At 40.1% G+C, this 14533-nt stretch overlaps 1 protein-coding gene, 1 pseudogene and 1 gene segment (V, D, J or C); all 3 read left to right on the plus strand.

Moving 5' to 3' along the window:
• Nucleotides 1-937: 937 nt before the first annotated feature.
• Nucleotides 938-2635, plus strand: LOC122973285. The gene is made up of 6 exons (XM_044340691.1): nucleotides 938-1041; nucleotides 1136-1480; nucleotides 1616-1672; nucleotides 1763-1873; nucleotides 1991-2025; nucleotides 2452-2635. The coding sequence occupies exons 1-6, from the start codon at nucleotides 996-998 to the stop codon at nucleotides 2569-2571; spliced, it is 714 nt and encodes a 237-aa protein (XP_044196626.1). The 5' UTR covers nucleotides 938-995; the 3' UTR covers nucleotides 2572-2635.
• A 1619-nt stretch (nucleotides 2636-4254) lies between these two features.
• LOC122973297 lies at nucleotides 4255-4908 on the plus strand. The segment is given in 2 exon segments: nucleotides 4255-4300; nucleotides 4478-4908. Coding segments are annotated over 2 exon segments (447 nt in total).
• Nucleotides 4909-7788: 2880 nt separating this feature from the next.
• Nucleotides 7789-9519, plus strand: LOC122973290 (annotated as a pseudogene).
• Nucleotides 9520-14533: the final 5014 nt, after the last annotated feature.

Raw genomic sequence — 14533 nt, forward strand, 5'->3', positions numbered from 1 at the left:
TGCCTTTAAAACTGAACAAAGCGGCCTGATGCAACTGTGTCATTTTTCAGTGCACAGCTCTTCATTTAACATACTCAGCCACAGTCTCAGGTTACACTTCCAGCCATCAGGTTCCTAATGTTGAGAGGTGTTCACTGAATTAGTTACACCAGAGCACAAGGAAGCAAGCTGGAGTAGGTAACTGGTATTCTCATAATCAAGACCACGAAGAGCAGGATAAAGAAGAATGATGGTGTTAAACAAGACTACAAGTCTACAGCCATGCTAGCAGCTCTGTGAGGCTGTACTTAGACACAGCAGTGCTTTATGCTAAATGCTAAATGCTAAATGGTACTTTGTAATCATCCTATTGCTGTTGAGATATTTCAGATCAGATCACAGCAGTGGACGGACTGACCAATCAACCAACACTGCCCCCCCTCTAATAAGAAACATGACTTTACGTCTCATAACAGGAGCAGACAACAGTGTTGAGCCTCTGTAGAGTCACACAGTAATCAACAATAGTTCAAGCACAAGAGGATCCCAGTTCTAATGATGGACAGCCAGACTAAGACTCTAATCTGTGTCATTGGGTCTTCAACATCGTCTTTGATGAGCAGCTTGCTTCCACTTCCAAACAGTATCTCCCCACAGGAGGCCACAGCACAGTAGTTCCAGCATCAGAGGAGATCAGGTTCATTTTCTCAAAATGATAAACACAACTCTGTGATGGAGACTGTGCTGTGGAGACATGTTTAGACTGAAAGATCCGTGTCTGAACCAGTAAACTCTGCGTTCTCCATCACAGGTTCCAGTTTGGACTGTGCAGTTGAAAGTCACAGAACCTGAGGTTGGCTTCTAATTCTCTAAATTCTTTGAAGCATCTGGTACAGATATTTGGTGGTGAGCGATTGGAGCTTTCTAGCATGAAGTATTCACTACTCCGCCCCTTTACAATGAAACCCCCTTACAGTGACATAAAGTGCCCATGCTGAGACACGGTTATACGCACAATGAAGAGCTTCACCTTAATAACAGCATTACTTCTCTGCAGCCTCAGTAAGTACCAGTAGTGTTGAATTCATTTAGATGTACTGTTGTTGCTTTATCAGCTGAAGAGTAAATCTCTTGTTGTCTCTGCTGTGTGTTTCAGGCTGGATCTCTGTCTCAGTTTCTGAGTCTCAGGCTGTGGAGGTCCAGTCGGGTGGAGAAGTCACACTGCAGTGCTCCAACATCTCCAAAGCTCCAACTATTACAGAATGGTTCAGAGTGGTCAACAGAACCAAAGCCAGCTGTATCTCCTCTATGTACGAGTCTGCAGACAAAGCTTCACTCTGTGATGGATTTCAGAACGGAAAATTTGAAATGCTTTCCAACATTTCAACTGTCTTTCTTAAAATCAAGCAAGTGGATTTATCTGACTCTGGGCTGTATTTCTGTGGATTTTACATCAACACACACACAGTCATTGCAGATGTAACAGAGTTAAGCGTTCAAGGTAAGATTGTGGTCATGTCTTATCTCTTTCAGTTGACTGTTTTTCATCATATTTAGAGTCAATTTTTTATCACAATATGGCGTGAAAACAGGAAACCAATATGTGTCAGATCATTTTATCCCCATCTTTTTAAAGGTAATGGTGATTCTGATGATTCTGAGTCTGATGATGAAGAACATTTTAAGTCTAAAAGTAAGATTCTCCTTCCTTCTCTCACGATTTTCTCACTGTGCATGCTACCACCAGACTAAAGAAACAAAGTCGAATCATTTTTTCTTGTAGAAGAGTGTGATGGGAGAACAGTCCTGATGAGTGTGGTCCTGGGTGTTGTGATTCTCTTGTTCACTATAGTCCTCATTGTTCTGGCTGTTAAAATCAGGAAACTTAAAACAGGTACAGCTAGTTTATCATTTGTAGCACACTGTCTTGTAAATTGTGTCAACATGAAGAACAAATCCAAAGCATATAGAGTAATAATTAATTATTCAGACTTTGTCTTGTGTCATTTAGCTGCCAATAAAGAACCACAGCCAGAAAGAAACAAGGTGAGCCAAAACTTCACATTTATTATATAGACTCTACACATGATAAGTGTGTTAGTAATCTTTACAGGCACCTACTCATAATAGCCTTTTTTCATCTAAACTAAAATGAACCCTGTTAATTTAGACTTTTAAACTCTAATTTCAACTGTAATCTTCTTTAATCTGGCAGTTTAGGTTCATTGACATGAAAAGTGAGCAAAATTTGTGATTTTTGTCAGTATATGGCATACTCAAAATGTCAGACAAATGCTAGCAGTAGCCACACTTTTCCCCTCAAATAGAAGATATTTCCCCAAGAGACAGAAAATTGGGCCTTTCTGCTGTGCCTTTATAACCATACTAGCTAGTAGCATTTACTTGTCTGAGGTATAGCTACAAACAAACTGTTACAAAATAGTGATTTAATGGTAAAAATGTGATTTACAGAATCTGGGTTCAGATGACCTGAACTACGCAGCGCTGAGTTTCCAGCCGAAACCAAAAAGAAACCGCCGGCCTGCATCCGAAAGAGAGGAGCTAGGTGTTGTTTATGCTGCCACCAGATAAACTCAGGAAACATCTGGAACTGCAGCTCAGAGTGGAAATTATTCTTTATTACATTAATCTGCTGTTGTGCTTTTGTATGTGGGCAGTGGGTGAGGGGTCACCGGCAAAAAATTAAATGTTCATAATGTTTCTGGACTCAAGCTGTGGTTGTGTTTTCCTGCTCATGTTTCTTATTTTTTCTGCCTTTTTGTCTGAAAAAAAGAGCATGTATGATGTGTGATGGAGGAGGAGTCAGAGAGAACATATATTACTGTCAAACATGCACAAGGAAGTCAAATCGAGGGGTCTGTCAGGGGGAGGAGTGAGGGAGGTACACATCACTTGTTTGACAGGAAGAGACAGCACAGTGTGGTCTGAGTGTAAATGAGGTGAAGATCATGAGGCCTCTAGAGTCAAAGCTTTGTCAGAAAGTAGAAAAGAAAGCATCAAAAACTTATCTGGGACAAAATTAAACAAGTGGAAAAAAAAGACAATATAATAAAGCAACACTCTGATGGAAAACACTGTTGTCTACCAGTCAAGAGTCAGTCATGACCACAGACATCAAATGCCTTCCTGTTCTCAGACAAGAATAATGCTCTGTTAAATATATATATATATTAATCTCTTCTGTCATTGTCAAATCACTCCACTCCTCATTAATTTATACATTCTCACTTAACTACTTTACTCTCACACACTACACCAACATCTGCCTTTAAAACTGAACAAAGAGGCCTGATGCAACTGTGTCATTTTTCAGTGCACAGCTCTTCATTTAACATACTCAGCCACAGTCTCAGGTTACACTTCCAGCCATCAGGTTCCTAATGTTGAGAGGTGTTCACTGAATTAGTTACACCAGAGCACAAGGGGGCAAGCTGGAGTAAGTCACTGTTATTCTCATAATCAAGAACAAGAAGAGCAGGATAAAATGGTGATGGTGTTAAACAAGACTACAAGTCTACAGCCATGCTAGCAGCTCTGTGAGGCTGTACTTAGACACAGCAATGCTTTATGCTAAATGCTAAATGGTACTTTGTAATCATCCTATTGCTGTTGAGATATTTCAGATCGGATCACAGCGGTGGACGGACTGACCAATCAACCAACACTGTCCCCCCCTCTAATAAGAAACATGACTTCACGTCTCATAACAGGAGCAGACAACAGTGTTGAGCCTCTGTAGAGTCACACAGTAATCAACAATAGTTCAAGCACAAGAGGATCCCAGTTCTAATGATGGACAGCCAGACTAAGACTCTAATCTGTGCCACTGGGTCTTCAACATCGTCTTTGATGAGCAGCTCGCTTCCACTTCCAAACAGTATCTCCCCACAGGAGGCCACAGCACAGTAGTAAGTTCCAGCATCAGAGGAGATCAGGTTCATTTTCTGAAAATGATAGACACAGCTCTGTGATGGAGACTGTGCTGTGGAGACATGTTTAGACTGAAAGATCCGTGTCTGAACCAGTAAACTCTGCGTTCTCCATCACAGGTTCCAGTTTGTGCCGTGCAGTTGAAAGTCACAGAACCTGAGGTTGGCGTCTAATTCTCTAAATTCTTTGAAGCATCTGGTACAGATATTTGGTGGTGAGCGATTGGAGCTTTCTAGCATGAAGTATTCACTACTCCGCCCCTTTACAATGAAACCCCCTTACAGTGACATAAAGTGCCCATGCTGAGACATAGTTATATGCACAATGAAGAGCTTCACCTTAATAACAGCATTACTTCTCTGCAGCCTCAGTAAGTACCAGTATTAAATTATTCTGAGCACAAAATGTAAAACAAACTTCTATTTCATCCAGTAAACCACCAGGATTTAAACTTGCAAATTAGTTAGTATTGAATTCAGTTAGATGTACTGTTGTTGCTTTATCAGCTGAAGATTAAATCTCTTGTTGTCTCTGCTGTGTGTTTCAGGCTGGATCTCTGTCTCAGTTTCTGAGTTTCAGACTGTGAAGGTCCAGCCAGGTGAAGAAGTCACACTGCAGTGCTCCAACATCTCCGAAGCTCCATCTATGACAGAATGGTTCAGAGTGGTCAACAGAACCAAAGCCAGCTGTATCTCCTCTATGTACGAGTCTGGAGACAAAGCTTCACTCTGTGATGGATTTCAGAACGGAAAATTTGAAATGCTTTCCAACATTTCAACTGTCTTTCTTAAAATCAAGCAAGTGGATTTATCTGACTCTGGGCTGTATTTATGTGGATTTTACAACAACACACACACTGTCATTGCAGATGTAACAGAGTTAAGCGTTCAAGGTAAGATTGTGGTCATGTCTTATCTCTTTCAGTTGACTGTTTCTCATCATATTTAGAGTCAATTTTTTTTTATCACAGTATGGCGTGAAAACAGGAAACCAATATGTGTCAGATCATTTTATCCCCATCTTTTTTAAGGTAATGGTGATTCTGATGATTCTGAGTCTGATGATGAAGAACATTTTAAGTCTAAAAGTAAGATTCTCCTTCCTTCTCTCAAGATTTTGTCATTGTGCATGTTACAACGGAACCAGTAATTTGAATATTTACAACGTCTTAAGCCACCAGACTCAAGAAACAAAGTCTAATTCTATCATTTTATTCTTGTAGAAGAGTGTGATGGGAGAACAGTCCTGATGAGTGTGGTCCTGGGTGTTGTGACTCTCTCACTCACTATAGTCCTCATTGTTCTGGCCGTTAAAATCAGGAAACTTAAAACAGGTACAGCTGGATAAAATCTGCTACACAACAACAAATACAAGAGTTCTTTTAATGATTGTGAACTAATCAAACTCTGGCATTTTGTCTTTTGTCATTTAGCGGCTAAAGAAGAAAGGCAGCCAGGAAGAAAGAAGGTGAACTGACTATTTGACTATTAATGATCTTTGTCTCATTGTGCAGCAGGTGACAAATTGCAGTCAGGCGGGCATTCATCATATGACGCATAAGCTTTAATTAAGCTTGATTGCTATTAGACCTGATGGAGAGCAAAATGTTGTTGGATCTACAGCTCAACCTCCTTCCTAACAGTCTCTGATGTGACATTATAAATATACTACAAACAGTTAGAAAATAAGTGCTCACAGATGTAGTGGTGATGGTTCTATTTTTGAACTGCAGTCATTATTGCTGATATTTTATGTTGGTGTGAACAAATATTGAACTTTGGTTTAAATCATTTATCTGTGTTTTAATTTTTTAAATAACCCTGACAAAGCTATGATGAATCCTTGCTTTAAGCTAGTTGGTGCAAAGCAGTGTAGGTGTATAGTATGTGACTGAAACACCAGATTTAGCCTTCAGCCAAGTCCTGAAAAACACTTTTGCTACCAATGTTGTCTACAGGAACCATGGACCAGTACAGATTCTGTGTTGGTTCCTGAAAATCTTAGCTATGATATGTGAGATACAGTATGTGACTCAAATTCTCTGATTTACAGGATTTGGGCTCTGATGAGCTGAACTCTTCAATGCTAAGATTCCTTCCAAAAACAGTAAGAAGCAGGAGGCCAGCAGCAGAGAGAGAGGAGGAAACTCATGTTGTTTATGCTGCCACTAGATAAACTCAGGAAGCATCTGGAACTGCAGCTCAGAGTGGAAATTATGCTTTATTACATTTATCTACTGTTGTGCTTTTGTGTGTGGGCAGTGGGTGAGGGGTCACCAACAAAAAATAAAATGTTCATAATGTTTCTGTACTCAAGCTGTGGTTGTGTTTTCCTGCTCATGTTTCTTATTTTTTCTGCCTTTTTGTCTGAAAAAAAGAGCATGTATGATGTGTGATGGAGGAGGAGTCAGAAAGAACATATATTACTGTCAAACATGCACAAGGAAGTCAAATCGAGGGGTCTGTCAGGGGGAGGAGTGAGGGAGGTACACATCACTTGTTTGACAGGAAGAGACAGCACAGTGTGATCTGAGTGTAAATGAGGTGAAGATCATGAGGCCTCTAGAGTCAAAGCTTTGTCAGAAAGTAGAAAAGGAAGCATCAAAAACTTATCTGGGACAAAATTAAACTAGTGGGAAAAAAGACAATAGAATAAAGCAGCACTCTGATGGAAAACACTGTTGTCTACGAGTCAAGAGTCAGTCATGACCACAGACATCAAATGCCTTCCTATTCTCAGACAAGAATAATGCTCTGTTAAATATATATATATATTAATCTCTTCTGACATTGTCAAATCACTTCACTCCTCATTAATTTATACATTCTCACTTAACTACTTTACTCTCACACACTACACCAACATCTGCCTTTAAAACTGAACAAAGAGGCCTGATGCAACTGTGTCATTTTTCAGTGCACAGCTCTTCATTTAACATACTCAGCCACAGTCTCAGGTTACACTTCCAGCCATCAGGTTCCTAATGTTGAGAGGTGTTCACTGTATTAGTTACACCAGAGCACAAGGGAGCAAGCTGGAGTAAGTCACTGGTATTCTCATAATCAAGACCACGAAGAGCAGGATAAAGAAGAATGATGGTGTTAAACAAGACTACAAGTCTACAGCCATGCTAGCAGCTCTGTTAGGCTGTACTTAGACACAGCAGTGCTTTATGCTAAATGCTAAATGGTACTTTGTAATCATCCTATTACTGTTGAGATATTTCAGATCAGTTCACAGCGGTGGACAGACTGACCAATCAACCAACACTGCCCTCTCTCTAATAAAAAACATGACTTCACGTCTCATAACAGGAGCAGACAACAGTGTTGAGCCTCTGTAGAGTCACACAGTAATCAACAATAGTTCAAGCACAAGAGGATCCCAGTTCTAATGATGGACAGCCAGACTAAGACTCTAATCTGTGTCATTGGGTCTTCAACATCGTCTTTGATGAGCAGCTCGCTTCCACTTCCAAACAGTATCTCCCCACAGGAGGCCACAGCACAGTAGTAAGTTCCAGCATCAGAGGAGATCAGGTTCATTTTCTGAAAATGATAAACACAACTCTGTGATGGAGACTGTGCTGTGGAGACATGTTTAGACTGAAAGATCCGTGTCTGAACCAGTAAACTCTGCGTTCTCCATCACAGGTTCCAGTTTGTACCGTGCAGTTGAAAGTCACAGAACCTGAGGTTGGCTTCTAATTCTCTAAATTCTTTGAAGCATCTGGTGCAAGTATTTGGTGGTGAGCGATTGGAGCTTTCTAGCATGAAGTATTCACTACTCCGCCCCTTTACAATGAAACCCCCTTACAGTGACATAAAGTGCCCATGCTGAGACACAGTTATATGCACAATGAAGAGCTTCACCTTAATAACAGCATTACTTCTCTGCAGCCTCAGTAAGAACCAGTAGTGTTGAATTCATTTAGATGTACTGTTGTTGCTTTATCAGCTGAAGATTAATTCTCTTGTTGTCTCTGCTGTGTGTTTCAGGCTGGATCTCTGTCTCAGTTTCTGAGTTTCAGACTGTGGAGGTCCAGTCTGGTGGAGAAGTCACACTGCAGTGCTCCAACATCTCCAAAGCTCCATCTATGACAGAATGGTTCAGAGTGGTCAACAGAACCAAAGCCAGCTGTATCTCCTCTATGTACCAGTCTGCAGACAAAGCTTCACTCTGTGATGGATTTCAGAACGAAAAATTTGAAATGCTTTCCAACATTTCAACTGTCTTTCTTAAAATCAAGCAAGTGGATTTATCTGACTCTGGGCTGTATTTATGTGGATTTTACATCAACACACACACAGTCATTGCAGATGTAACAGAGTTAAGCGTTCAAGGTAAGATTGTGGTCATGTCTTATCTCTTTCAGTTGACTGTTTCTCATCATATTTAGAGGCAATTTTTTATCACAATATGGCGTGAAAACAGGAAACCAATATGTGTCAGATCATTTTATCCCCATCTTTTTTTTTTAAGGTAATGGTGATTCTGATGATTCTGAGTCTGATGATAAAGAACATTTTAAGTCTAAAAGTAAGATTCTCCTTCCTTCTCTCACGATTTTCTCACTGTGCATGTTACCACCAGACTAAAGAAACAAAGTCTAATCATTTTTTCTTGTAGAAGAGTGTGATGGGAGAACAGTCCTGATGAGTGTGGTCTTGGGTGTTGTGATTCTCTTGTTCACTATGGTCCTCATTGTTCTGGCTGTTAAAAACAGGAAACTTAAAACAGGTACAGCTAGTTTATCATTTGTAGCACACCGTCTTGTAAATTGTGTCAACATGAAGAACAAATCCAAAGCATGTAGAGTGATAATTAAGTATTCAGACTTTGTCTTTTGTCATTTAGCTGCCAATAAAGAACCACAGCCAGAAAGAAACAAGGTGAGCCAAAACTTCACATTTATTATATAGACTCTACACATGATAAGTGTGTTAGTAATCTTTACAAGCACGCAGTCATAATAGCCTTTTTTCATCTAAACTAAAATGAACCCTGTTAATTTAGACTTTTAAACTCTAATTTCAACTGTAATCTTCTTTAATCTGGCAGTTTAGGTTCATTGACATGAAAAGTGAGCAAAATTTGTGATTTTTGTCAGCATATGGCATACTCAAAATGTCAGACAAATGCTAGCAGTAGCCACACTTTTCCCCTTCTTTCCCACAGTGATTTTGTTCTTTTTCTCCTCTGAAACATCGTTGAAATGCTTCATCATTTCAACTAGAAGATATTTCCCCAAGAGAGAGAAAAGTGGGCCTTTCTGCTGTGCCTTTATAACCATACTAGCTAGTAGCATTTACTTGTCTGAAGTATAGTTATAAACAAACTCTTACAAAATAGTGATTTAATGGTAAAAATGTGATTTACAGAATCTGGGTTCAGATGACCTGAACTACGCAGCGCTGAGTTTCCAGCCGAAACCAAAAAGAAACCGCCGGCCTGCATCCGAAAGAGAGGAGCTAGGTGTTGTTTATGCTGCCACCAGATAAACTCAGGAAACATCTGGAACTGCAGCTCAGAGTGGAAATTATTCTTTATTACATTCATCTGCTGCTGTGCTTTTGTGTGTGGGCAGTGGGTGAGGGGTCACCAACAAAAAATAAAATGTTCATAATGTTTCTGGACTCAAGCTGTGGTTGTGTTTTCCTGCTCATGTTTCTTATTTTTTCTGCCTTTTTGTCTGAAAAAAAGAGCATGTATGATGTGTGATGGAGGAGGAGTCAGAAAGAACATTTATTACTGTCAAACATGCACAAGGAAGTCAAATCGAGGGGTCTGTCAGGGGGAGGAGTGAGGGAGGTACACATCACTTGTTTGACAGGAAGAGACAGCACAGTGTGGTCTGAGTGTAAATGAGGTGAAGATCATGAGGCCTCTAGAGTCAAAGCTTTGTCAGAAAGTAGAAAAGGAAGCATCAAAAACTGACCCACTTAACTAACTGCTGAATTTAAACTTTTTGGGGAAAAAAAGACAATATAATAAGCAGCACTCTGATGGAAAACACTGTTGTCTACGAGTCAAGAGTCAGTCATGACCACAGACATCAAATGCCTTCCTGTTCTCATACAAGAATAATGCTCTGTTAAATATATATATATATTAATCTCTTCTGACATTGTCAAATCACTTCACTCCTCATTAATTTATACATTCTCACTTAACTACTTTACTCTCACACACTACACCAACATCTGCCTTTAAAACTGAACAAAGAGGCCTGATGCAACTGTGTCATTTTTCAGTGCACAGCTCTTCATTTAACATACTCAGCCACAGTCTCAGGTTACACTTCCAGCCATCAGGTTCCTAATGTTGAGAGGTGTTCACTGTATTAGTTACACCAGAGCACAAGGAAGCAAGCTGGAGTAAGTCACTGGTATTCTCATAATCAAGACCACGAAGAGCAGGATAAAGAAGAATGATGGTGTTAAACAAGACTACAAGTCTACAGCCATGCTAGCAGCTCTGTGAGGCTGTACTTAGACACAGCAGTGCTTTATGCTAAATGCTAAATGGTACTTTGTAATCATCCTATTGCTGTTGAGATATTTCAGATCAGATCACAGCGGTGGACGGACTGACCAATCAACCACCACTGCCCTCCCTCTAATAAAAAACATGACTTCATGTCTCATAACAGGAGCAGACAACAGTGTTGAGCCTCTGTAGAGTCACACAGTAATCAACAATAGTTCAAGCACAAGAGGATCCCAGTTCTAATGATGGACAGCCAGACTAAGACTCTAATCTGTGCCACTGGGTCTTCAACATCGTCTTTGATGAGCAGCTCGCTTCCACTTCCAAACAGTATCTCCCCACAGGAGGCCACAGCACAGTAGTAAGTTCCAGCATCAGAGGAGATCAGGTTCATTTTCTCAATATGATAAACACAGATCTGTGATGGAGACTGTGCTGTGGAGACATGTTTAGACTGAAAGATCCGTGCCTGAACCAGTAAACTCTGCGTTCTCCATCACAGGTTCCAGTTTGTGCCGTGCAGTTGAAAGTCACAGAACCTGAGGTTGGCTTCTAATTCTCTAAATTCTTTGAAGCATCTGGTACAGATATTTGGTGGTGAGTGATTTGAGCTTTCTAGCATGAAGTATTCAATACTCCGCCCCTTTACAATGAAACCCCCTTACAGTGACATAAAGTGCCCATGCTGAGACACGGTTATACGCACAATGAAGAGCTTCACCTTAATAACAGCATTACTTCTCTGCAGCCTCAGTAAGTACCAGTATTAAATTATTCTAAGCACCAAATATAAAACAAACCTCTATTTCATCCAGTAAACCACCAGGATTTAAACTTGCAAATTAGTTAGTGTTGAATTCATTTAGATGTACTGTTGTTGCTTTATCAGCTGAAGATTAAATCTCTTGTTGTCTCTGCTGTGTGTTTCAGGCTGGATCTCTGTCTCAGTTTCTGAGTTTCAGACTGTGGAGGTCCAGTCTGGTGGAGAAGTCACACTGCAGTGCTCCAACATCTCTGGAGCTCCAACTCAGACAGAGTGGTTCAGAGTGGTCAACAGAACCAAAGCCAGCTGTATCTCCTCTATGTACGAGTCTGGAGACAAAGCTTCACTCTGTGATGGATTTCAGAACGAAAAATTTGAAATGCTTTCCAACATTTCAACTGTCTTTCTTAAAATCAAGCAAGTGGATTTATCTGACTCTGGGCTGTATTTCTGTGGATTTTACATCAACACACACACAGTCATTGCCGATGTAACAGAGTTAAGCGTTCAAGGTAAGATTGTGGTCATGTCTTTTCTCTTTCAGTTGACTGTTTCTCATCATATTTAGAGTCAAATTTTTATCACAGTATGGCGTGAAAACAGGAAACCAATATGTGTCAGATCATTTTATCCCCATCTTTTTTTTTTAAGGTAATGGTGATTATGATGATTCTGAGTCTGATGATGAAGAACATTTTAAGTCTAAAAGTAAGATTCTCCTTCCTTCTCTCACGATTTTCTCACTGTGCATGTTACCACCAGACTAAAGAAACAAAGTCTAATCATTTTTTCTTGTAGAAGAGTGTGATGGGAGAACAGTCCTGATGAGTGTGGTCCTGGGTGTTGTGATTCTCTTGTTCACTATAGTCCTCATTGTTCTGGCTGTTAAAAACAGGAAACTTAAAACAGGTACAGCTAGTTTATCATTTGTAGCACACCGTCTTGTAAATTGTGTCAACATGAGGAACAAATCCAAAGCATATAAAATGATAATTAAGTATTCAGACTTTGTCTTTTGTCATTTAGCTGCCAATAAAGAACCACAGCCAGAAAGAAACAAGGTGAGCCAAAACTTCACATTTATTATATAAACTCTACACATGATAAGTGTGTTAGTAATCTTTACAAGCACGCAGTCATAATAGCCTTTTTTCATCTAAACTAAAATGAACCCTGTTAATTTAGACTTTTAAACTCTAATTTCAACTGTAATCTTCTTTAATCTGGCAGTTTAGGTTCATTGACATGAAAAGTGAGCAAAATTTGTGATTTTTGTCAGCATATGGCATACTCAAAATGTCAGACAAATGCTAGCAGTAGCCACACTTTTCCCCTTCTTTCCCACAGTGATTTTGTTCTTTTTCTCCTCTGAAACATCGTTGAAATGCTTCATCATTTCAACTAGAAGATATTTCCCCAAGAGAGAGAAAAGTGGGCCTTTCTGCTGTGCCTTTATAACCATACTAGCTAGTAGCATTTACTTGTCTGAAGTATAGTTATAAACAAACTCTTACAAAATAGTGATTTAATGGTAAAAATGTGATTTACAGAATCTGGGTTCAGATGACCTGAACTACGCAGCGCTGAGTTTCCAGCCGAAACCAAAAAGAAACCGCCGGCCTGCATCCGAAAGAGAGGAGCTAGGTGTTGTTTATGCTGCCACCAGATAAACTCAGGAAACATCTGGAACTGCAGCTCAGAGTGGAAATTATTCTTTATTACATTCATCTGCTGCTGTGCTTTTGTGTGTGGGCAGTGGGTGAGGCGTCACCAACAAAAAATAAAATGTTCATAATGTTTCTGGACTCAAGCTGTGGTTGTGTTTTCCTGCTCATGTTTCTTATTTTTTCTGCCTTTTTGTCTGAAAAAAAGAGCATGTATGATGTGTGATGGAGGAGGAGTCAGAAAGAACATTTATTACTGTCAAACATGCACAAGGAAGTCAAATCGAGGGGTCTGTCAGGGGGAGGAGTGAGGGAGGTACACATCACTTGTTTGACAGGAAGAGACAGCACAGTGTGGTCTGAGTGTAAATGAGGTGAAGATCATGAGGCCTCTAGAGTCAAAGCTTTGTCAGAAAGTAGAAAAGGAAGCATCAAAAACTGACCCACTTAACTAACTGCTGAATTTAAACTTTTTGGGGAAAAAAAGACAATATAATAAGCAGCACTCTGATGGAAAACACTGTTGTCTACGAGTCAAGAGTCAGTCATGACCACAGACATCAAATGCCTTCCTGTTCTCATACAAGAATAATGCTCTGTTAAATATATATATATATTAATCTCTTCTGACATTGTCAAATCACTTCACTCCTCATTAATTTATACATTCTCACTTAACTACTTTACTCTCACACACTACACCAACATCTGCCTTTAAAACTGAACAAAGAGGCCTGATGCAACTGTGTCATTTTTCAGTGCACAGCTCTTCATTTAACATACTCAGCCACAGTCTCAGGTTACACTTCCAGCCATCAGGTTCCTAATGTTGAGAGGTGTTCACTGTATTAGTTACACCAGAGCACAAGGGAGCAAGCTGGAGTAAGTCACTGGTATTCTCATAATCAAGACCACGAAGAGCAGGATAAAGAAGAATGATGGTGTTAAACAAGACTACAAGTCTACAGCCATGCTAGCAGCTGTGTGAGGCTGTACTTAGACACAGCAGTGCTTTATGCTAAATGCTAAATGCTAAATGCTAAATGGTACTTTGTAATCATCCTATTGCTGTTGAGATATTTCAGATCAGATCACAGCAGTGGACGGACTGACCAATCAACCAACACTGCCCTCCCTCTAATAGGAAACATGACTTCATGTCTCATAACAGGAGCAGACAACAGTGTTGAGCCTCTGTAGAGTCACACAGTAATCAACAATAGTTCAAGCACAAGAGGATCCCAGTTCTAATGATGGACAGCCAGACTAAGACTCTAATCTGTGTCATTGGGTCTTCAACATCGTCTTTGATGAGCAGCTCGCTTCCACTTCCAAACAGTATCTCCCCACAGGAGGCCACAGCACAGTAGTAAGTTCCAGCATCAGAGGAGATCAGGTTCATTTTCTGAAAATGATAAACACAACTCTGTGATGGAGACTGTGCTGTGGAGACATGTTTAGACTGAAAGATCCGTGCCTGAACCAGTAAACTCTGCGTTCTCCATCACAAGTTCCAGTTTGTACCGTGCAGTTGAAAGTCACAGAACCTGAGGTTGGCTTCTAATTCTCTAAATTCTTTGAAGCATCTGGTACAGATATTTGGTGGTGAGCGATTGGAGCTTTCTAGCATGAAGTATTCACTACTCCGCCCCTTTACAATGAAACCCCCTTACAGTGACATAAAGTG

This window comes from Thunnus albacares, chromosome 22 (assembly GCF_914725855.1).
Source record: "Thunnus albacares chromosome 22, fThuAlb1.1, whole genome shotgun sequence".
Classification (NCBI taxonomy): Eukaryota; Metazoa; Chordata; class Actinopteri; order Scombriformes; family Scombridae; genus Thunnus; species Thunnus albacares.